This window comes from Phaenicophaeus curvirostris, chromosome 2 (genome assembly GCF_032191515.1).
Source record: "Phaenicophaeus curvirostris isolate KB17595 chromosome 2, BPBGC_Pcur_1.0, whole genome shotgun sequence".
Classification (NCBI taxonomy): Eukaryota; Metazoa; Chordata; class Aves; order Cuculiformes; family Cuculidae; genus Phaenicophaeus; species Phaenicophaeus curvirostris.
The window spans coordinates 124,938,274-124,960,287 of NC_091393.1; the positions used below are offsets into that span (position 1 = coordinate 124,938,274).

Genomic DNA, 22,014 nt, shown 5'->3' on the forward strand with positions numbered 1-22,014 from the left:
CTTTGAAGGAGGTAACTTTGCTCCTGATGAATGTATCTGGTTGGCCTTTCACATCTTCTGCTGCAGAGAGAGAAACTGTAACAACGATCCTTTTTTTTGGGTTTTTTTTCAGGGTGAACTCTTACATTACTAAATTTTATGGGTTTTTAAAATTATTTATCTTGTATATTTCTGGTAAAAAATAGTATTATATTTGTAAGTATGTTCCTAGCCACAGTACCTGAGGGAGCTCAGTTTAAATATTTTTGTAGTAGGCTGAATGAGATCGATAAAGATGCACATCATTAAAACCATTTGAGTCAGACATAACCTGAGTCTATTTACAGTGCTCCCTGAAGCATCAAAGGGTCATTGATGTAGGGTTTCTTTTTATTTCTCTGGACTTGTTCGCCTTAAACAATATGGTTTGCATCTGCAAGTGGAACTGTTATAGAAATAATCCCTTTATTGCCAGTAATAATGAGCACAAGCTTCATCCAGTGAGCAAAAAAGGTCACACTTGCTTCTGAATTTAGCTGGTATTTTTGATTACAACGTGGCTGATGTCTCCATGAGGTCCAGATACAACGACTTTCCCTAAGGCTAAGTCAGCAGTAGTTTGCTTGCAGAACAGGGGGTCAGGATTTGGCAGAAATTATTTTATTGATTTGACAGGTGAGTTTGAAAAGTCTTTAATCTGTGGCACTATTTATATGAGCCAGCAGTGCCCTGGCAGCCAACAGGGTCAACCGTGTCCTGGGGTGCACGCGCCACGGCATTCAGCTCCGCGCTGGTGCAGCCCCACCTTGAGTACTGGGTGCAGTTCTGGGCATCGCAGTATAAAAAGCTACTGGAGAGTGTCCAGAGGAGGCCACAAAGTTGGTGAAGAGTCTAGAGGAGAAGTCCTGTGAGGAGCAACTGAAGTCACTTGTTCCATGTAGCCAGGAGAAGAGGAGAATGAGGGGAGACCTCATCGCAGGTCACTGCTTCTTCATAAGAGGAGGAGGAGGAGCAGGCGCTGAGCTCTTCTCTCTGGTGACCAAGGGCAGGACCCGAGGGAATGGCAGGGAGATGCACCAAGGGAGTGTTAGGTTGGACATTAGGAGGAGGTTCTTCCCCCAGAGGGTGGAACACCTCCCAGGGAAGCAGTCACTGTGCCGAGCCTGACAATATTCCAGAAGCATTTGGCCATGGTGTGAATGTTGGGGTGTCCTGTGCCGGGACAGGAGTTGGACTGGGTGGTTGTTGTGGGTCCCTTCCAACTCAGGGCATTCTGTCATTCTGTGATACGTGCCAAGCTGAGGCATAGCTATGACTATAGAAACGCTGCAGAAAACTATAAACTATGCACAAGAGTAAAGGCTGTAGACTAGGACATTGTTATCCCAGCACTGGGCAAATCCAGAATGTAGGTTTGTCCCTGGCTAGAAAAACAGAACTGACTTCCCTTCTCACTTTAGAAATGTTTTGTCTTCTTGAAGGGGACTGCTGATTCAAATAAAAGACGGACATGGTCATTAAGTGTTAATTACCAGAGAGTCTGGTGATGCTACAGGATTACTTTGGCTCTTGTGAAGGAACAACACCACCTGGAGTTACATTTAATCAGTATTAGGAGTTCCAGAACCTCTTAGGTGGCTATACACATAAAATCTTGATATGTGCTTTCCCAGCCTGGATATTCAAGTGGGTCTTGATTGCTCTTAACTTCACTGTCCTGAAATATTTACACATCATGAATGGTGCCCATTTAATTCCATGCTGAGCTGTTAGTATGGCAAAGCCTGAAATTAATAGAGATATTTCTGAATGACTCTTCAAAACTCTTGTGTTTTCCATTCTTAGAATTAGTGCTTGTGGTCTTAAACCCAATGTACAATCAGTGGGAAACAGCAATGGATTTACATACCTGTGGATGCGTTTATATTAGTTCAGGTCATTTTCTTCTGAAAGGGTCTTCCGCTTCCTCCGCTTTGGGCTCGCATCACAGAGAGCCTACGTGTCTCTAAAGTCCCTTCCACCCCAAAGCGTTCTGTAATTCTATGTATACATGATCCACAAATCCTGATGAATCGCTATTGGTGATCTGGAGAATCTCCTGGAAGAGTAGGTTCTTTGAGCATGCTGAAGTACATATGTGTCTAAATCATTTTTTGTTGATGAAATGCGATACTTTAAAATATGTCTTTCTTTTTTCTTGTGAATTTGGTGAATTGAATTTAGCACAAACATCTAATCCAGAGGTAAGAAATTTTTTTTGAAAGAAATTGAAAGATTTTTTCTTTAAATTTGATTGAAAAACAAGTCTGGTCTGGAGAAAGCAGTCAATATTAATCAATTGTAAATTTTCCATAATAAATTTTATTATTAACATTAGATGAGAGTATTAAGGAAGTGTAGAGTGCCCTGGAAAAGCTCTCTCACGAGTATTGCCTTGATTTCAAAGGAGAAGTGAGTGGTAACAAACAGAATATGACGTATATTGAAAAACGTAAGTTGAAGCACTCAAACGCTCTGTGGAGTTCTTCTGTTAGGTAATCTTTGTTTTTGAGAAGCAAAACCAAGTAGCTTGTCCCTCTGAAGAGCTCACTAAAATATTCTAGTGAGTTAGAGTGGTTTTAAGGGGAAGAAGTAGGTTGTGTGATTGTGATCCGGGTAAGGTTTCCTTACTCGGGTACAGTGGAGAAATTGCAGTGATTCTGTTTTGAAGGGTGTTGGATTGTAGAAGTGCATAGAAGACCATAGAATGATTTGGGTTGGAAGGGATCTTAAAGATCAGCTGATAGTGTAATAAAATAGAGCATTAGGAAGTGATTGTGCCCCAGTACTTGGCACTGGTGTGGCTGCACCTCGAATCCTGGGTTCACTTTTGGGCTCCTCACTCCAAGAAAGACATTGAGGGGCTGGAGCGCATCCAGAGAAGGGAACGGAGTTGGCGAAGAGGTTGGAGAACAAGGGTTATGAGGAGTGGCTGAGGGACCTGGGGTTGTTTAGCCTGGAGAAAAGGAGGCTGAGGGGAGACCTTGTCCCTGTCTGCAACTGCCTGAAAGGAGGTTGTAGCGAGGTGGGGGTTGGTCTCCTCCCAAGTGACAGGTGATGGGACGAGAGGAAATGGCCTCACGTTGTGCCAGGGCAGGTTCAGCTTGGACATCAGGAAAAATGTTTTCACGGAAAGGCTTCTCGGGTGGTGGAGTCCCCATCCCTGGAGATGCTTAAAAGCTGGGTAGTTGAGCTGCTCAGGGACCTGGTTTAGTAGTGGACAGGTACAGTTGGACTCGATGATCTCAAAGGTCTTTTCCAACTAAGGAATTCTATCAGTAGTTGGATATTTTAATTCTGCTTGCTAGTCTGATTTACCTATAAATGTCATCTCAAGGATACAACAATTAAAAGTAATTTATGAATCACAAGAATGAAACATTAGAGGAAAAATAATGATGCAAGTGTGGGATAAAGATCAACTTCAGAATTCCCAAACTTGTATTTTAGTTCTATCATTAAAAAAACAAAAAAAATTGCAAAGCATTAACAGACAACTGAGTCAGCAGGTGTAAAACATCCTCACTTGACTTAAATCTGGTTCTTTCAGGTGGATCCAGTTACGTTTGTGCAGGGCTACCCGAAGGACAGGCAGTATAAAGATTGCCTAGTGCAAAGTCCTAATTTCAAGGGAAATGTCCATGTTCCACTCTTTGAAGGGGGATTGACTTCCCAATCCCTCACAGCCATCCCTCTGATCTTCCTGAGCATGAGTCATAGCGCAACTTGTATATCTGAGTGCTGGGATCGAATTTGCTGTGTTGATCGCTCCTGATGACAGGACTTGATGTTCTCTGATCTCGTGTGTGGGGTTACAGAGCGCCCTTTATTAAAAAAGACTTAGAGGTATTAAGAGCAGAATGCGGAGGTGCTTGGTGTGTGTTTTGTTTCTCATTGGTGCTCTGCTGTAGATTTTAAGATATAATAAAGTACTGAACGCTACCCTGAGCTGGGTGGCTTTAAATGCTGAGTTAATTTACACTCTGAGCGGAGCTTTCAGTGTCAGGCAATCTTTTTTGCCAACATAAGCACTCAGCTGAAACAACAGCTATGACTCAGTTGCCAGCGAACGCTGCTCGAATTGATTCAGTCCGAGTTCAGATTTAGCACATAATCATGTTCAATTTGATCCACTGTGCTGCCTGGAGATAAAAGGGTTGGAAAAAAAATAGATTTAGCTTCTGTCAGTCTTGGTGGTGATGTCATTGCCGTGAGAGATGGAATAGCGCCGTTCCTCTGCCGTGCCTGCTCAGTTGGTGGGTGGACGGGGGAGAGGCAAGGAGCACCTCGGTGCAGTGCAAAGACCTCGTGTTGGAAGCTTTGCACTTATTGTCAGCATTGAAACACAAATTTTGGACCGTTCAGCTGCAATACTGAAGATTTTTTTTTTTTTTCCTTCTGACCATTGTTACTGTGAGGTTGCCTAACTCTGTGTGCCACGGGGGGGATGCCAGCCCGTAGCATGGACTGTGATGTCTCCACTCTGGTTGCCTGTGGGGTGGATGTGGAGATTTTTACCAACCAAGAGGTTAAGGTATGCACCTACAATTCTTTTGTTACACAAAAGCCTTCGGGGAGCAGCAGGCGTTTGTACAATTCAGAATAAGGAAGCAGAGGAGATGATTGCGCTGCAGGAGTTAAAACACACGCAGTTAAAAAGGTCTGTTAATTAGGGGAGAGAAATAGAGGAGAGAAACGTGCCTGCTTTTTACTGTGCTTTGATAAGCTGAAAGAATAGACTGGTGTTTACTCTTTAATGATAGAAGAAACGAGTTATATAACTGACATCTGTGCATGTTTCATATTCATAACAAACCATTCCTTGTTCATTTTGCCGAGATAGTTTTATTTCCTTGTCACTTTTTTATTCAGTCTTGCTGTAAATGTCATTTATCGGTGTTGATAATCTTCACGTATTTTTACTCAGTTGAGCAGCAGCTGTTTCTTTTCTCCCGATCCAAATCGTGCTTACAAGTGTGAATTTTTTTTGTGAAGGATTAAAAGTTTGCAGCAAGTATTTTGGTGCATCTGCAATAAAACAGAATACAAAAAGTTGTGCATCTTGCATATCATATGAGTACGTCAAAAACGGTGCTTAAATCAAAGGCTTGATTGAGCTCAGTCTCTTAATTAGACAACTGCTGTAGAAAAATCATTGTGTGTAATTGCTTACTGTTGAAATCAATTATCTTTTTCATTTATTCTCATATTACTGCCAGAAAATCACTGCAAATTAAGTTTGAAGGAAGAATTTTGAGTATGCTTTTCACAGATCACCTGAAAGAGCTCGGAGGTAATACAGTGATATTCAGCAGTTTATCTGAAGGACAAAGATACAACATTAGTTTCTAATCTGCTTCCTCTGTTTTTAGAATACAACAGGGAAAGAGGTATTTACAAGTTGAAGGTCAAATTTTGAAGCCCTGTTCTGTTTACTTCAGAGTCAAACATTGAAGCCAGTGGAAATATCTGGAAATGAATCCCCTTTCATTTGCAAGAGGATATTATATGGGTTTTTTTCCCCGTTAATTTGTTACCAGGTGATATCAATATGTACTTTGTACAGATGCTTTTGTGTTGCTGGCAAGAGATTCTTCTTAATTTGCGAAGCTTTTTCCTAGCAGTTTAATACTCAATTTAAAGATGAAAAAGGGAATAATTCAGAGGAATGGTTCAGGTGAGCAGTCGTGCCTGCACTGGGACATGTGTGCTGTAGTGAAATGTTCACCTGCTAATACTTTGTTTTCCTTCCTTTTCACTTAAGAATATATGTTTTAAATATTTAGGTATTACACCTGCATTGACATGGACTTGGACCTGGAACAACTGCCTTCCAGCATCTGGTCCATGGTCAACATAAGACTATGCAGGACATGAAACCTGTAGAAATCTGCTTGTATCGTCATTCATATGACAGAAGCGATGAAAAAGCAAAAATGTGGCTTCCACTGAATCAGCAGAAAGCTTTTTGACTTTGGAGAGAGTGAGATTAGCCTGGCTGAGGCTGCAGCATCTGGAAAGTGTGGCCCAGGAACACGAGATAAAAGAGAACAAAAGGGTTACAGAGTCATTGCAGAAACTGTGATCCCTTTCCCGTTAGTTGGACTTTACTGGACTTTCCTTTGGTTAAAACTGCCTTTTTTCTTCTTTTTTCTTTTCTTCTGATGTCTGAATCAAAACGTTGAGGGCAAAGACGTTGGGTGTATTTCCAGTGGAGACTGCACTGCAGACTGCAGTGCAGCTTAGGAACGGCAAGTCTGCTTTGAAGTTGTCTGGCTCGGATGCTAGAAGCGCTCTGTCCTCAGCGACCCACGGCTCGCTGCAGACTCATTTCACTTGGTTGTCCACAAAGGGGGTTGTTGGAGGCCGTGTGCAGCGCTGCTGCAGCTCGGCTGCTTCCAGAGCCCGAGCCTGGCTGGCGCTGCGCTGGTCCCTGCTCTTCCTCCACGCAGCAGGATGCAGCGCAGGCATCCTCCTGGTGAAAGTTTTGGCTCTACTGATGTTTTAAAGGTGGAGGCACCGACTGCTCTTCGCTCGCTCTCAGAACTGCAGCAAAGAAAAAGAATGTCGTTCTTTGTCTGCGGAAAGTCTTCGCTTCAAGGGGTTGAGTTTTTTTATTGTCAGTATAAAAATGTTTATCTTGACTTTGATAAGATGATGGGATCATCAAGCTTTAAGGTTAAGAAGACAGGCAGGCTGTTTCTGAGAAGAAATGGGTGTGGAAGTTGAAATAAAAGAGCAAAAGCAAGCACCGAAGTCCTGCCTTCTCCCCATCCCCTATTCTGCTGGGTGCACCCCTCTGCCCAGCCCTTCCACAGAATCACAGAATCACCAGGTTGGAAGAGACCCACCGGATCATTGAGTCCAACCATTCCTATCAAACACTAACCCCTGCCCCTTAGCACCTTGTCCACCCGTCCCTTAAACCCCTCCAGGGAAGGTGACTCAACCCCCTCCCTGGGCAGCCTCTGCCAGTGCCCAATGACCCTTTCTGTGAAGAATATTTTCCTAATGTCCAGCCTAAACCTCCCCTGGCGAAGGTCCACTGGAAGGCGTGAGTAGGGTTGAAAACTGAAGTCTAGCCTATGCCCCTTCCATTTTCTTCTGCTAGAAAGCTCTTCATGGAGGGGAAAGCTTTTTATTTGTAGGGGACCCTCTGGGTGCCTGAAGGGAATGTTCCTTTGGTGGTAGAGAAGACACATTAAAGACTTCATGACATGTGGTGCATGATGAGGTTTATTAAAATGCGCTGTTAGTCCTGCAGAAGTGGTTTTCCAACGTCAGCAATGATTGTGATTTAGGGTTGGGGATGCGCTTGCAGTGTGTGTTACTTTATTTCAATTTAGAACTGAAGTGAGGCTTTGGAGAAGGATGCTGGCTGTATAGAATCCCTTGGTTGGAAAAGACCTTTGAGATCATTAACTCCAACCATTCCTGTCCACTACTAAACCAGGTTCCTGAGCACTTCATCTGCCCGCCCTTTAAACCCCTCCAGGGATGGGGACTCCACCACCTCCCTGGGCAGCCCCTGCCAGTGCCCTGAGCCTTTGCTGTCCCTCCTGCAGTACCTGGGGGTCACGCACCTGGGATGCTGCCTGCAGGCTGCAGGGGGTTAGACAGGAGCTGCCCTGTTTGCCAGCCCTGCAGGGGCAGAGCTCGCTCTGGGTTTGGACTGTAGAACAGGTGACGGTGATGCCTCCTGAAGCCGTCACTCCTCCAGAGCAGCGGCTGGGACGTTCTTACAGAGAGGTAACTGCTGCTGCTGGGCCCAGGGCTTGGGGTGGAGTGAACTGCTTAGCTTATTGCTGCTTTTCCCCCTGCTGAATGACCTTGTTCTATAGGCATTGTGCTCCTAGCGTCTGGCAGACCAGCTTGGAAATAATCTTTTTTTCCATTTGGAAACCGATTACTTAGCACTGAGGGCGAAGCTTCTTAGTTTCAGCATTTGGAGTGGCTCATCCTTTCAACAGAGGCTTGTGTCAACCTGACGCTGGCAGGTGGCCCGCCGCACGGACACCGCTGCTTTCCATCCATGAACCTGTCCACCAGGCCTTTCGCTTTTGATCAGTTGCTGCTTTGCAATCCAGAAATTGGGTCAGGCTAATCAACATGCAAGTGACTGTGCAGAGCCTGTGCATCAGGAACTATTAATAGTAAAGTTGAGAAGGTAACCATAGAAATCACAGAGCGCGGTTCTGCTTTGAAGTTCACCTGGATAAGTAAAATTCTTCTTGCTGTGCCTCTCGATGATTGTTTTATATAATGATGTTTGTTACATAAGCAATTAGCTAATGAATGTCTTGTTTGCTTGTAACAGAGAAATTCCAGACGTCCCTGAAACAGTTGAAGCAAGATGTTCTTGTATATTAGTAATTCTTCATGTTTGCTCTTCATTTTTGTTCAATATCGATGATCTAGATGAGGGGATGGAGTGCATCCCTTAGTAGGTTTGCGGATGACACTAAGCTGGGCGGCAGTGTTGATCTGCTGAAGGACAGGGAGGTTCTGCAGAGGGATCCAAACAGGCTGGATCGATGGGCTGACACCAAAGGGCTGAGGTTCAGCAAGGCCAACTGGGGAAGGGGCTGGAGAACAAGAATTACGAGGAGCGGCTGAGGGACTTGGGGTTGTTTAGCCGGGAGAAAAGGAGGCTGAGGGGAGACCTCATCATTATCCACAACTGCCTGAAAGGAGGTTGTAGCGAGGTGGGTGTTGATCTCTTCTCCCAGGTGACAGGTGATGGGACAATAGGGAATGGCCTCAAGTTGCACCAGGGCAGGTTCACATTGGACATCAGGAAAAGTATTTTCATGGAAAGGTTTGTCTTAGGCCCTGGCAGAGGCTGCCCAGGGAGGTGGTGGAGTCCCCATCCTTAAAGGGGTTTGAAAGACAGGGAGATGAGGTGCTCAGGGATCTGGTTTAGTAGTGGACAGGTACGGTTGGACTCGATGATCTCAAAGGTCTTTTCCAACCAAATGATTCTATGATTCACTTATGTTTCCACAACCTATTCCTCTTGGCAACAAGTTATGATTGGGACCACGAGGCACTACTGTCGCAGAGTAGAAGTACTAATGATCCAGACTGATTGAATTTGTATCTGAAGACAGTAATGTAAAGTAATATGGAAAGGACCTTTATCTCAACGTGAGGAAAAAACAACGTGTCATGAGGCATTCAGCAGAGATAAATAGTAGAAATAGTTCCACTGTTTTGACTGGATTGCTTTGGGATTAATCCCCACTGGAGAAGGACCTCTATCATCTGCAAATTCATTATATGGTTCACATACCGCAGTGAGCACGCTGCTCATAGAAGTTTTTTGGGATGGATGGTTTGGAGACCAGTCATTGCCCTACATTTGTCTTTGAGAGGGTTAGCAGTCTAAAATGAGGGAGTTGGGGTTGTTCAGCCTGGAGAAGAGAAGGCTTTGGGGAGGCCTTAGGGCAGCTTCCAGCACTGAAAGGGGCTCCAGGAAAGCTGGGAAGGGGCTCTTGATAGGGAGTGCAGGGATAGGATAAGGAAGAACAGTTTTAAGCTGAAGGAGGGGAGATTTATATTAGACATTAGGAAGAAATAAGGGTGAGGGTGGGGAAGCCCTGGCCCAGATTGCCCTGAGAAGCCGTGGCTGCCCCATCCCTGGAGGTGTTCAAGGCCAGGTTGGATGGGGCTTTGAGAAACCTGATCTAGTGGAAGTGGGGCTGGAAATGGATGCTCTTTAAAGTCCCTTCCAACCCAAGCCATGATTCTATGAATATTGTATCAGATCTTCTGGGTTCTAGAGGGCCAAAGCATGCTGGGTTCTTGTATTTCTTGCTTTCCACTTTAATTCTGCATTTGCACAAGCAGCTCATTCTGGCATTTAAAGTTTAAGTGCTCTAAGATTCAAGTCAAGTGAAGAAAGCTGTAGAAAAAGGGAGGAGCGTTGGTGCTCCTCTGGGTGCTGCCAGCTGCCCAGTGGCAGAAATCATGACTTGTTGGGGCAGTTTCAGGGTTTCTTTTTTCAAGTTCTTAGCCACATGAGTGTAATTTGTGGGAAGAGACTGTTGCACAGTCACAAGGCTCCACAGACTGAGGCTGTAAGGAGGAAACCAAACAGCAGCGTGACTGCCAAAAATACCCTGATGGCTTGAAAGGACTGCTTTACAGCTTCTGTCAGTATTTTCTGTACCTGATAGTTCTTTCCGTTTGCAAATAACCTTGCATCTGTGAAATCTTCAAGATCCGATAGTTCTGCTGGAGAAATAGATACACATGTCTTTTTATCACAGAATGAGCTGAGTTGGAAGGGACCCACAAGGGTCATAGAATCACAGAATGGTTTGGGTTGGAAAGGACCTCAAATCCCACCCAGTCCCACCCCTGCCATGGGCAGGGACACCTCCCACTGGATCAGGCTGCTCCAAGCCCCATCCAACCTGGCCTTGAACCCCTCCAGGGATGGGGCAGCCACAGCTTCCCTGGGCAGCCTGGGCCAGGGCCTCCCCACCCTCAGCGTGAAGAATTTCTTCCTAATGTCTAATCTAAATCTTCTCCCTTCCAATTTAAAGCCATTCCCCCTCATCCCATCACTCCAGGCCCTTGTAAAAAGTCCCTCCTCAGCTTTCCTGGAGCCCCTTTCAGTACTGGAAGCTGCTCTCGGGTCTCCCTGGATCCTTCCCTTCTCCAGACCCAACTTCCCCAACTCTCTCAGCCTGGCCTCATAGTAGAGGTGTTCCATCCCATCTTCATTGCCTTCCTCTGGACCTGCTCCAACAGTTCCGTATTCTTCTTCTGTTGGGGATTCCAGAACTGGACATAGGCCTCCAGATGGGGTCTCATGAGAGCAGAGTAGAGGGGCAGAATCCACTCCCTCGTCCTGCTGGGCATCTACTTAGTTTTGATCATTTGTGTGCTAAACGCTGTATTTGCTTTGGGAGACATTATCTAACCATATGCTAAGGTGCAGACAGCCCTGAGTGGTCTTGAGCAGTGGATTCTTCCTTGGTGAAGAGATGCTGAACATGAGTACCACCATTTATTGAACGTTTGGCTAACACACCAGCTGCCAAGGTCTAGAAACTGAGCTAAACCTCCAGTCAGTGCTCAGCTGAGACTGTAACCCTCCTGGAACTAACTGCATTTACTGACTTTCTGCTGTTGGGTAGACTTCCTTCTGTTTGGTGTAGAACACGCAGATGATCACACAGGCCTTATGAGGAGCGGCTGAGAGAGCTGGGGGTGTTTAGCCTGGAGAAGAGGAGGCTGAGGGGAGACCTCATTGCTCTCTACAACTACCTGAAAGGAGGTTGTGGAGAGGAGGGAGCTGGGCTCTTCTCCCAAGTGACAGGGGACAGGATGAGAGGGAATGGCCTCAAGCTCCGCCAGGGGAGGTTTAGGCTGGACATTAGGAAAAAATTGTTCCCAGAAAGGGTCATTGGTCCCTGTCAGAGGCTGCCCAGGGAGGGTGTTGAGTCCCCTTCCCTGGAGGGGTTTAAGGCACGGGTGGACGAGGTGCTAAGGGGCATGGGTTAGTGTTTGATAGGAATGGTTGGACTCGATGATCTGGTGGGTCTTTTCCAACCTGGTTATTCTATGATTCTATGATTCTATGAGCGTCAGTCACTGCTAGCTCGAGGCACGACAGCTTGGCTGCCCTTCTCCACTAACAGCAGTACAGGATGCTAGACATTTAATTCTTTTTCCGGCCAAAAAGTAAAACTCTCCTCCCTTTTTTCTTGTTGACAATGCTTCTAAAATGCTCATTCAACCACCAAGTTTGCCTCCAGGCTGTGCTTTCTGTCTAGAATTAAGGTTGATTTCTGCTTTGTTCATGGTAGTTTCTGAAAGCACAGATCACCTTCTTGTAGCGTCAGCGTTCCTGTGATGCATTTACCTGCTCCCACTGGGTATTTCTCTTGGTGCTGAATCAAGGAGGAGCCTTTGGTTGTAGCAGCTCTGATGGAACAAACAGCTCCACTGTCCTTGCAGGGTGTCCGCAGAGCAAACCGTGTGATAGGAGACCAGCTGGATGGGCTGGTGCAGAGCTGGATGCTGCTGCAGCATCTCCATGGCAGCATGTCTGTTCTGTACTCCTGGACTTGCTGAAAAACTTCAAAGTGGTGTTATAGATAAAAAGCTCCAAGTGTTTTCATTTGCAGATGGAGAACTAAGGAACCAGGAAATAAGTTTTCTGATTAGGAAGCTGGCTTGGAATGTAACAGATCTGGTATAATTAATAGCCCTTGATTAACAGCAGCTTCCAGTACCTGAAGGGGCTCCAGGAAAGCTGGGGAGGGACTTTTTACAAGGGCCTGGAGTGATGGGATGAGGGGGAATGGCTTTAAATTGGAAGGGAGAAGATTTAGATTAGACATTAGGAAGAAATTCTTCACGCTGAGGGTGATGAGGCCCTGGCCCAGGTTGCCCAGGGAAGCTGTGGCTGCCCCATCCCTGGAGGGGTTCAAGGCCAGGTTGGATGGGGCTTGGAGCAGCCTGGTCCAGTGGGAGGTGTTCCTGCTTATGGCACAGAGGTTGGAATTAGATAATCTTTAAGGTCCCTTCCAACTCAAACCATTCTATGATTTTAATAACTGAGTTCCGTAGAGGTTGAATCTCAAATGCTGTTTGAGCTGTATATGTTTTCCAGAGAGCACTGAGGTTTGCTTAGTTACTAGATGGGTTTGGGTTTGTTTTTTTTTTTTAATTAGTCCAAACTTGCTACCTTCAGAGTGTGCCTGATGTTATGGGAGCATCTGGATGGAGAGATGGACTTTGTCTTGCAGAATGGCTTCATGTTTAGCAGGAAAAATGTACTGCAACATGGAAGAACCTCTAGTTCTGCAGCACCATATAATCCTCTATCCATTGATGGAAGTCGCTGAGCTGAGAAACACAATGAACCTATTGTACTCAGAGCAGTATCAGCAGGCAGCTGCACGCTGTAATTCCTTCAGCTTAATTTGTCACTATCAGAAGTATCTGTCTGCTTCATATACTGCAGTGAATAATCTTGATATCTGGGCTATGAAAGGTGGAGGCGTTCACAGAATCATAGAATCCTAGAATGGTTTGGGTTGGAAGGGATCTTAAAACCCATCTAGTTCCACCCCTGCCATGGGCAGGGACACCTCTCACTGGACCAGGCTGCTCGTGGTGTAGTGAATTAGGGACTTTGAGAGCAGAAGCTGACACAAGATGTCAGGTGAAACCAGCTGATGGTCACACCCAGGTTTTTGTGATAAAGCTTTTGCCATACAGGTCAGCATCCTTATAAATTAATTTTGAAAGTTCATCTCCTTCCCTGCAAGCACCTTCCAAAGTCTTCCATTCTGCCTCCAGGTAATAAAATCCCTTTGTGGTTACTCTGGGCTGCTGCCTTCCTCCTTTCAACTCTCTCCTCAGAATGTTTTTGAATTAAATGTCTTACAAGAGACTGAATGTGGCCAGGCTAAGCTACATGTGCCTGTGTGGATGATAACGTACTTCTGTAAACCCTCAGAAAAAATCTGTTGTCTTTTCATAAATCTTATTACCACTTTCTCAGTCTTCTTCTCTGCTTCATCCTTCTGGAATGTAAGAAGGAACTGTGTGTTTTCTCCTGTTGTTTTTGTCCAGTGTGGTAAATGATACTAGAAATTTCTATATTGTTGAAAGTATCCAAACAGGAGGAAATGCAGTAAGGGATGATAAATCAGATCATCGTAGAATCATAGAGTCGCTTGGTAGGAAAAGACCTTTGAGATCATTGAGTCCAACCATACCTGTCCACTACTAAACCAGATCCCTGAGCACTTCATCTACCTGCCTTCTAAACATCTCTGGGGATGGGGACGTCACCACCGCCCTGGGCAGCCTCTGCCAGGGCCTGAGATCCCTTTCTGTGAAGACACTTGTTCTGGGCATGCTTCTTTCAGCAAATGGAGGTGATTTGTGCTTCGTTTTGGGCTCTGAGCCTTGCAATTAAGGAAGAAATTAATAATGACAAGTACTTCTGGTGGAGATGTATTTTGAAGAAAGCTTTTGAAGTAACGAAAATCTGAGCTCAGATGAACAATGAAAATTATTTTGGGGGGAAAAGTCATTTTCAGCAACCTCATGGAGCTGGTAAATGGTGTCTCCTAAGAAGATTATCTGATAGACTGAGAAATGCATGAGAATTAGCAGTTAAGGAGGCACTTTTCAATGCATAATGGAGATTATCTGTCCTGATGCGAAGGACAGATGGGACATACATTAAGAGAGTGTTACGGCTAGATCAGATACTCCGTTTGCTCTACAGCAGTTTAAGGATTTATATATAAAGAGAAAACCAAGTGTGCAAAATCGCAAAATGAATTTCAATTAGCAGAGGATTTAAAGAAGAACAAGGAAATTTCTGCAGCGCATAAAAAGTAAAAGGAAAGCATCCTGCAAATCCATTAACAGCAAGAAGACAACAAACAATGCAGGGAGGGTTCAGGTAGGACTGATTTTGTGCTTTAATCTATAAAGAGCTTGACAGATAATCTGATAAATTAATAGGAACAGACAAACAAACCCTTGGTGGTGGCCAGAGCAGAGAAAAAGTGCTAAAAGTACAGAGGTAAGGTGACATTACTGAAGTGTGTTGGACCTGATAAAAATCTACCAAAGAATGCTTTAGGATAGAGTTGAAGTATTCTTTCCAATATATGAAAGTATCTTTGCAAGTTCCAGGATACGGAGAAACTGCTGAGGGTGGGAGATGGGAAGAAATAGCATTTGTCTTTGAAAGGAGGAGGGGGAGAGAGGCTTGGATAATTACAGATCGTTTTATTGAACTTTAATTCTGGGAAATAAGTTTGTAAGAACTTTGGGATTAATTAGTCTGGGGTTTTCTAGAGCAAATCATGTCAAATCAATACAAGTTCCTGACAGGGCAACTAGATAAAGGAGTTGTGCAAGGTGGATATTTTGACTAAAGCTTTGATGCTGTTCAACAAGTTATTTTCAGAAGTAATCTACAGTCTAAATATAATTTCCATGAGGTGGATGTGTAGTTGTTTCCAAGTTCTAAACCAGAAGTTGTTCATTCTCAAATGTTCGTTCTCAAATATTCATTCCTTGCATGTCATTTCTGGACATACAGAAGACAGTGCAGGTCACTTATCTCCCTCCTTGGCACATGGGTGCTGGGATCCCACGGCTAGTTTTCCGTGTGCTTTAAAGGAAATGCAGACAACTGGAAGGAACGGGGTGAAGCTACAAGAATGTTAGAAGCTCAGCAAAGAGGCTGGAATGGCAGCACATCTGATGCTCTTTGGTGACAGCTGGTTGGTGGAGGGGTTATTCCACTTCTTGAAGCAGTTACAGAGCCTGGGTTTGTGGAATAAAAGTCTATTCCCACTTGGTGTTTGTTCACCAGAGGGAGGTACTTTCTGCCTCTGCTGTGATGCTGACTCAAGTTGTGCTCATTAATTCTGTTGAGAGGTAGTTTATTATCTTGGGTTCTATGTCAATGTGGCCATTGGACAGTTTGCACTTGATATTGCTGGTGTGCATTTTGTCTCTTCTGGCTGATCAGACTTTCCAGATGCATGTTATTTGCCTAAAAATGTAATTTCATGTTGCTATCTTGTTTAGAGATCCTAAGAAGAAAACTACTGAAGTGTGAAAGGTAGTACCTTTATCTTTAGAAACAGCTGATTATATCAGAGCAATTCCAGCACTTTGTGACCAGCCAGCTTTCCGCAGGCGACTGCCAGGCCTGGAACCATAATCTGAGAATCACTGAACTAAAAAAAACTCTTATTAATCACGACAGCTGGGAGCGAAGCCAAATGCTGGGCACAACAGTGATAAGTCTGCTGCTTATGCTAGACAGAAGTAAATCATTGGCATACGGAAACTTTTAGAGGTTTGGGAAGTGCATGTGTTTTTGTCTGATTCTATAAAATAAATAAAAAAAAAAAAAGGAGGAAAGATGGTTAGGTATCATAAATAATAAAATGGCTTAGGTTGGAAGGGACCTCAAAGCCCATCTAGTTCCACCCCTGCCATGGGCAGGGACACCTCCCACTGGACCAGGGGCTCCAAGCCCCATCCAACCTGGCCTTGAACACCTCCAGGGATGGGGCAGCCACAGCTTCCCTGGGCAACCTGGGCCAGGGCCTCCCCACCCTCAGTGTGAAGAATATCTTCTTGATATTCCCCCTCATCCCATCACTCCAGGCCCTTGGATAAAGTCCCTCCTCAGTTTCCCTGGAACCTCTCCAGGTACTGGAAGGCAGCTGTAAGGTGTCCCCGGAGCCTTCTAATATCTATTTCTTGCTTTTGTAGCACAGAAGTAGACTGAAACTGTTGGGAAAACCACAGTGATTTAAGCTACCTGCCCACAATATTAACTCCTGGAGCAGTGATATTTCTTGGGGTTGGAGAAGGAGCTTGGTGTCATTAAGTAGTGCTGAATAAAAACATTTGCTTGGCTTGAAGTAGTTGTCCTGAAGGAGGAGGTTGCTCATTGCATACTGCGTCCTAGAAAACAATACAGAATGAGTTTGAATGTCATTGGCTTGGCGTTTGCTGAAATTTCTGCTTAAGCTTTAACATTTGTATAGTTTTGTAGTTTAAATGGTTTTATAGTGAAACAGAAGCAAAGCAGATGGACTTTAAGAAAAGGCTTAAAATGTCTTGGATACTGTGGTAATAAGTAATTGGTACAGGTATGGTAAAATGATAATTAATAGGAGTGTATAAAGCTGTGTAAAATAAAGTATGTGGTTGATAATAGCTGCAGATTGGTAATATTGAACTACTCTATTTTTAGACCACTTACCTGTAGGAGGGCACCCTCGCTTTCAACCTCTTCTGATTTATTTTCCTCTAAGTGTTTTCCATCAAATTGGAGGCTTTTATGCAGCAAATCTAGATCCACTGTGTTTCTTACTTAAACACCCCTCAGAAAGAGTCTGTGGACTGCACTGAAGCTCAACGTGAGCCAGCAATGTGTGCTCACAGCCCAGAAACCAACCATGTCCTGGGCTGCACCCAAAGCAGCGCGGCCAGCACGGTGGGGAGGGGATCCTGCCCCTCTGCTCTGCTCTCGTGAGACCCCACCTGGAGTCCTGTGTCCAGTTCTGGAATCCCCAACATCAGAAGGAGATGGAGCTGTTGTAATGGGTCTAGAGGAGGCCATGAAGATGATCAGAGGGCTGGAGCACCTCTGCTCTGAGGACAGGCCGAGAGAGTCGGGGTTGTTCAGCCTGGAGAGGAGAAGGCTCTAGGGAGACCTTACAGCAGCTTCCACTATCTGAAGGGGCTCCAGGAAAGCTGGGGAGGGACTTTTCCCAAGGGTCTGGAGTGACAGGACAAGGGGAGCAGCCTGATCCAGTGGGAGGTGTCCTTGCCCGTGATAGGGGGTTGGAACTGGATGGTGTTTGAGGTCCCTTCCAACCCAAACCATTCTAACCCGTTCAATTTCATTTGATAATTTGTCCATGTTAATTGACTATTAGCGTCCCATACTTAGTAAGTAAACAATTTGAAACAGAAAAGTGTAAACTGTTCTTGTGGACACATCTGACGCTGCTTCTGCCCGGCAGTGATGTGCAGCTGGATGCAGGTCTAGTCAGTACATGCGGCTGAGGACAAGAGACCCTCTGATGTCTGAAGACGTAACCTCCTGTATTTTGCCTGCCTATTTCCTCCAAAACTGGTAGTCCCCCATCTTCTCATGTCACTTAGAATCTATTTGCACCAAACTTTAGTGCTTTGAAAGTACCGTTGACCTTAAACCTAGAGTCCTTGAGCCTACACATTGGTTTCCAATGTGAAGAGAGATCTGTTATGGACTTGCACGATGGCAATCGCAAAGCACGTACCTGTCTTTGGCTTGAAACTGTGCCACAGGGCAAGCAACTGGACTCAGCGGCGTCCTAATTATTTTGTTATGTCCTACTTATTTTAAAAAATCTCATTTATAAAGAGAATAAAGTCTACATTTGGTTACCACTCTCTTTGCCAGTCCCGATTGCTCGGGACAGAAGCCTGTATGAAGAGCAGCTTGAGTTTTACCACGCCACTGCAGTGTCCTTTTAATATCACGCTGTCACTGATACAACTTTCACATCAGGAAATGAAAATGATTTTGCTGAAGAGCAGTGCTGGTTTTAGCTGTAAGATAGGATTAGTCTACTTTCCGATTCTTGTTTCTAAACAAAATCCGTGCCAACTGGAAATTATCCAGTTGGTTGAAAAGTGGCATGGGAGCAGTTTGGTCAGGAATATTTGCTTTTTCACCCTGGGGTTTCTTCCATCTGCCTAATAAAACAATTATATCGCTGTAAGACTGAAATTCCCTTGTTGTTTCCTGTCATGAAGCAGACAGCGCTGGCGGCTGTTGAGGCAGATGGAAACCATTGCTTCTCGTTCTGCCCTCGTGTACTTGATACAGAGCCCAGGTCTGTCATCTCCGTAACTCCACCTTGGGTGCTGGGAAGCTGCTTACCAAGTTCACCCAAACCCTGGAGGGGTTTAAAAGCTGAGCAGATGAGGTGCGTAGGGATCTGGTTTAGCAGTGGGCAGGTATGGTTGGACTCAATGGTCTCAGAGGTCTTTTTTAACCAAACAGTTCTATGATTCTGTGATTCTTTGATATTTCAGCATCTCTGCAGCTTGGGATCCTGGCATCCTGTAGAGACTGTGACCTCTGATGGGGGAGAAAACAGCCTGTCGAAGGGTAAAAATATTTCAAGCACCTTTTTTTTTTTTGCTGCAGTCTGTTTAAACTGGAAAGCGTCTTCATTTTTTGTAGGACAATGCTGAATAGGGTGCTACAGTGACAGTATAGAAAAAGCATAAAGGGAAGAGTGGATCAACTCTGTTTATGCAGTTGCATTCCATTCATTTTCTGGCATGATCTGCAAAACCAAACTGACTGGTAAACTTTTCAGAGAGATAACAATATTATCATCAGTTATACCCAGGAGATAACAGCTCATCTGCATTCCTCTGCGGACACCGAATCAGTGACTGTGGGAGAATCATAGAATGGTTTGGGTTGGAAGGGACCTCAAAGCCCATCCAGTTCCACCCCTGCCATGGGCAGGGACATCTCCCACTGGATCAGGGGCTCCAAGCCCCATCCAACCTGGCCTTGAACACCTCCAGAGATGGGGCAGCCACAGCTTCCCTGGGCCAGGGCGTCCCCACCTTCATGATGAAGAATTTCTTCCTAATGTCTAATCTAAATCTTCCTCCTTCCAATTTAAAGCATCTCCCCTCATCCTATCACTCCAGGCCCTTGAAAAAGGCCCCTCCCTAACTTTTTTTGGAGCCCCTTCTGGTACTGAAAGGCCACTCTAAGGTTTCCCCAGAGCCTTCTCTTCTCCTGGCTGAACAACCCCAACTCTTTCAGCCTGTCCCCATAGCAGAGGTGCTTCAGCCTTCAGATCATCTCCGTGGCCTCCTCTGGACCTGTTTCAACAGCTGTAGATCCTTCTTGCATTAAGGATTCCAGAATTGGACACAGGGCTCCAGATGAGGTCTCACAAGAGCAGAGCAGAGCAGAGGGGCAGAATCCCCTCCCTCGCCCCGCTGGCCGCGCTGCTTTGGATGCAGCCCAGGACATGGTTGGCAGAAAGTTCCCTCTGTCTACACCTTTGCTCTCTTCCAGCCCAAGAATGATTTTTTTTTCTTAGTTTTCTTTTTTCCTCTTCCTTACATGTTTATTTCTGATACTTTCTTGTGTACCGTCAAGTTTGAAGTGCTCTTCACCTGTGATTTATTTAGGTTTGCTGCAGGGTCTATTCACTGGCTCAACTGGAGAGAGCGTATTCATGTCCTTGAATTCTTTATTGTACAGAGACTACAATCCTGGAGGCTGTAGCTTCTCGGAGCCGTTTGAACATACAAAGAAAGCAGACCTGCTCGAGTAATTTGCAAACAAAGTGTAGGATGGTGAGTGACAGATGGTTGAGACAGACTGGCAAGAACTAGAAACGGTCAAAGAGCCTAAGCGAGGTGTTAAACAGTGGTCAGGGCACTAATCGTGGGCTGTGGTGATGAGAAGAAAGGCAGGTGGTGGAGACCCCATCCCTGGAGAGGTTTAGAAGACAGGGAGATGAGGTGCTCAGGGATCTGGTTTAGTAGTGAACGGGTATGGTTGGACTCGGTGATCTCAAAGAACTTTTCCAACCAAGTGATTCTGTGACTGTTTTCCTTTGTGTTTGAAGGCACATTTTAGCAGAGATTTTATTGCTAAACTTCTGAGGACGTGCTTTGGTGAGTCAGTAGTTTCCCCTTGTGCCTTTTTTCCATAAATAACGTTTATGGAAGAGCATGAGATTAAATTTTCTTCCACTCTTTTTCCTGTTATTTTTTTAGTAGTCATTTTCAAAGTTGTCTGTGTCCTTTCTAAATCCAGAGAAGCTGAAACTGTATTTTTAGTTATCTTAGTGCAGCTGGGGGAGAGGGAAGGGAAAAATCATTCCCAATGATGATGAGAAACAGCTGAAATGCTATAAATGTTGGTCACTGTAGGCAAAATAGTAAATCAGGAATAGGCAAGGCAAGCATTTCATTTGCTTAAATGGTCCCATGGCTTTGTCTTGTTTATTTGTCTAGCTTAACTGGGTTGACAAAGACAGGGAATGCACAGTATCTATTTTATGGTTGTTTTACAACATTACATCTCCAAGAGCATAAATAAAACAAAGATTACCAGCTCTTAGGGTTCTCTTTATTCTATTTCATTCTTACATTTATCATTCTGTTCACTGAGGTCCTGATTCTGTGTCACTGAGGTGTCCCCTGATGCTTCAGCAGGCTCGGTGACAGATTTTTAAGTGGCAGATCTTTCTAGATACTCTGCCCAGGGTTTGTAGAAGTCAGGTGCTCCTGAATGCGTGATGGAAATGCTGTTTTTACTCTCATGGTTGCCCTAAGTGGACATTGTGACTAGGAGCAAGACCTCGCCCCAGTGTCCCGACACAGAAGAGGAGAAGGTCATACCCGAGAGCTGAGGAGATGAAACTTAAATTGTCAAAGAGCAATGAAAAGCCGTGTAATAAGATGGGTATTTACATAGCTTTTCTTACAGTCCTGAAGTTTATAAAATTGGTATGAATATTTTTAATGCAGCTTCTCATAATGAAGAATCATCGAATCATAGAATAGTTTGGCTTGGAAGGGACCTTAAAGATCATCTAGTTCCACTCCTGTGTCATGAGCAGGGACACCCCACTGGATCAGGGTGCCCAAAAACTTTAATCCTAGCATCTTGCACAATTTTGACTACCACTCCCTTATTTATTATTGTCACTAGCACTTCATTTTGGAGTTTTTTTAGCTTTTCCAGGTGTGCCAGCTCACTATTTTTGTGAGAAATGCTGCCTTGTGGCTACATGAGCTTCTTTAGTCTGAGATGGGGATTCTCATGAGGTAACATTCTTGTTGATCTTGAACTGTGCTTTTCGTTCACATCACAGGAGAGTTCATGAACTGGATACCTTTCAGATGAAATTAATATAGGAGATGCACTCCAGGAGCTTTCCTGATACGCTCCGACTGCTGGTGGGCAGGAAGTCCTCAGCACCAACTGTTTTGCTGTAGGCTGCTCCAAGCCCCATCCAGCCTGGCCTTGAACCCCTCCAGGGATGGGGCAGCCACAGCTTCCCTGGGCAACCTGGGCCAGTTCCTCCCCACCCTCAGCATGAAGAATTTCCTCCTAATGTCTAATCTAAATGTTCCCCCTTCCAATTTAAAGCCATTCCCCCTCTTCCTATCACTCCAAGCCCTCATAAAAAGCCCATCTCAGCTTTCCAGGAGCCCCTTCAGGTACTGGAAGCTGCTCTAAGGTCTTCTCGGAGCCTTCCCTTCCAGCCTGGCCTCATAGCAGAGGTGCTCCAGTCGTTGCATCATCTTCATGGAGAAAATGTACCATGTACCTTCCTAAATCCAATGCAGTAAGGTCCTTGGACTTCCCTACATAATCTATTCAGTTGTTGTTTGAATTCTTGAAATAAGTCAAGGAAAAAAGGCTTTTTTTTTTTTTTTGTC

The 22,014-nt window shown here is 44.9% G+C and overlaps 1 protein-coding gene and 1 long non-coding RNA gene across 3 annotated transcripts in view; one reads left to right on the top strand and one right to left on the bottom strand.

The window, feature by feature from the left end:
* LOC138717322 (uncharacterized) overlaps positions 1-22,014 on the bottom strand; it is a 135,069-nt gene that overhangs the window by 41,606 nt on the left and 71,449 nt on the right. The gene's annotated exons all lie outside the window — the stretch shown is intronic.
* RCAN2 (regulator of calcineurin 2) overlaps positions 1-22,014 on the top strand; it is a 77,226-nt gene that overhangs the window by 31,837 nt on the left and 23,375 nt on the right. The window contains exon 1 of one of the 2 annotated variants that reach the window (XM_069850828.1): positions 4,392-4,552. The exons of the other annotated variant lie outside the window; for it this stretch is intronic. Coding sequence (XP_069706929.1) covers positions 4,466-4,552 — 87 coding nt within the window. The 5' untranslated portion in view covers positions 4,392-4,465. Of the gene's footprint in view, positions 1-4,391; positions 4,553-22,014 lie in introns of those variants that run through there. 2 annotated transcript variants of the gene reach the window in all.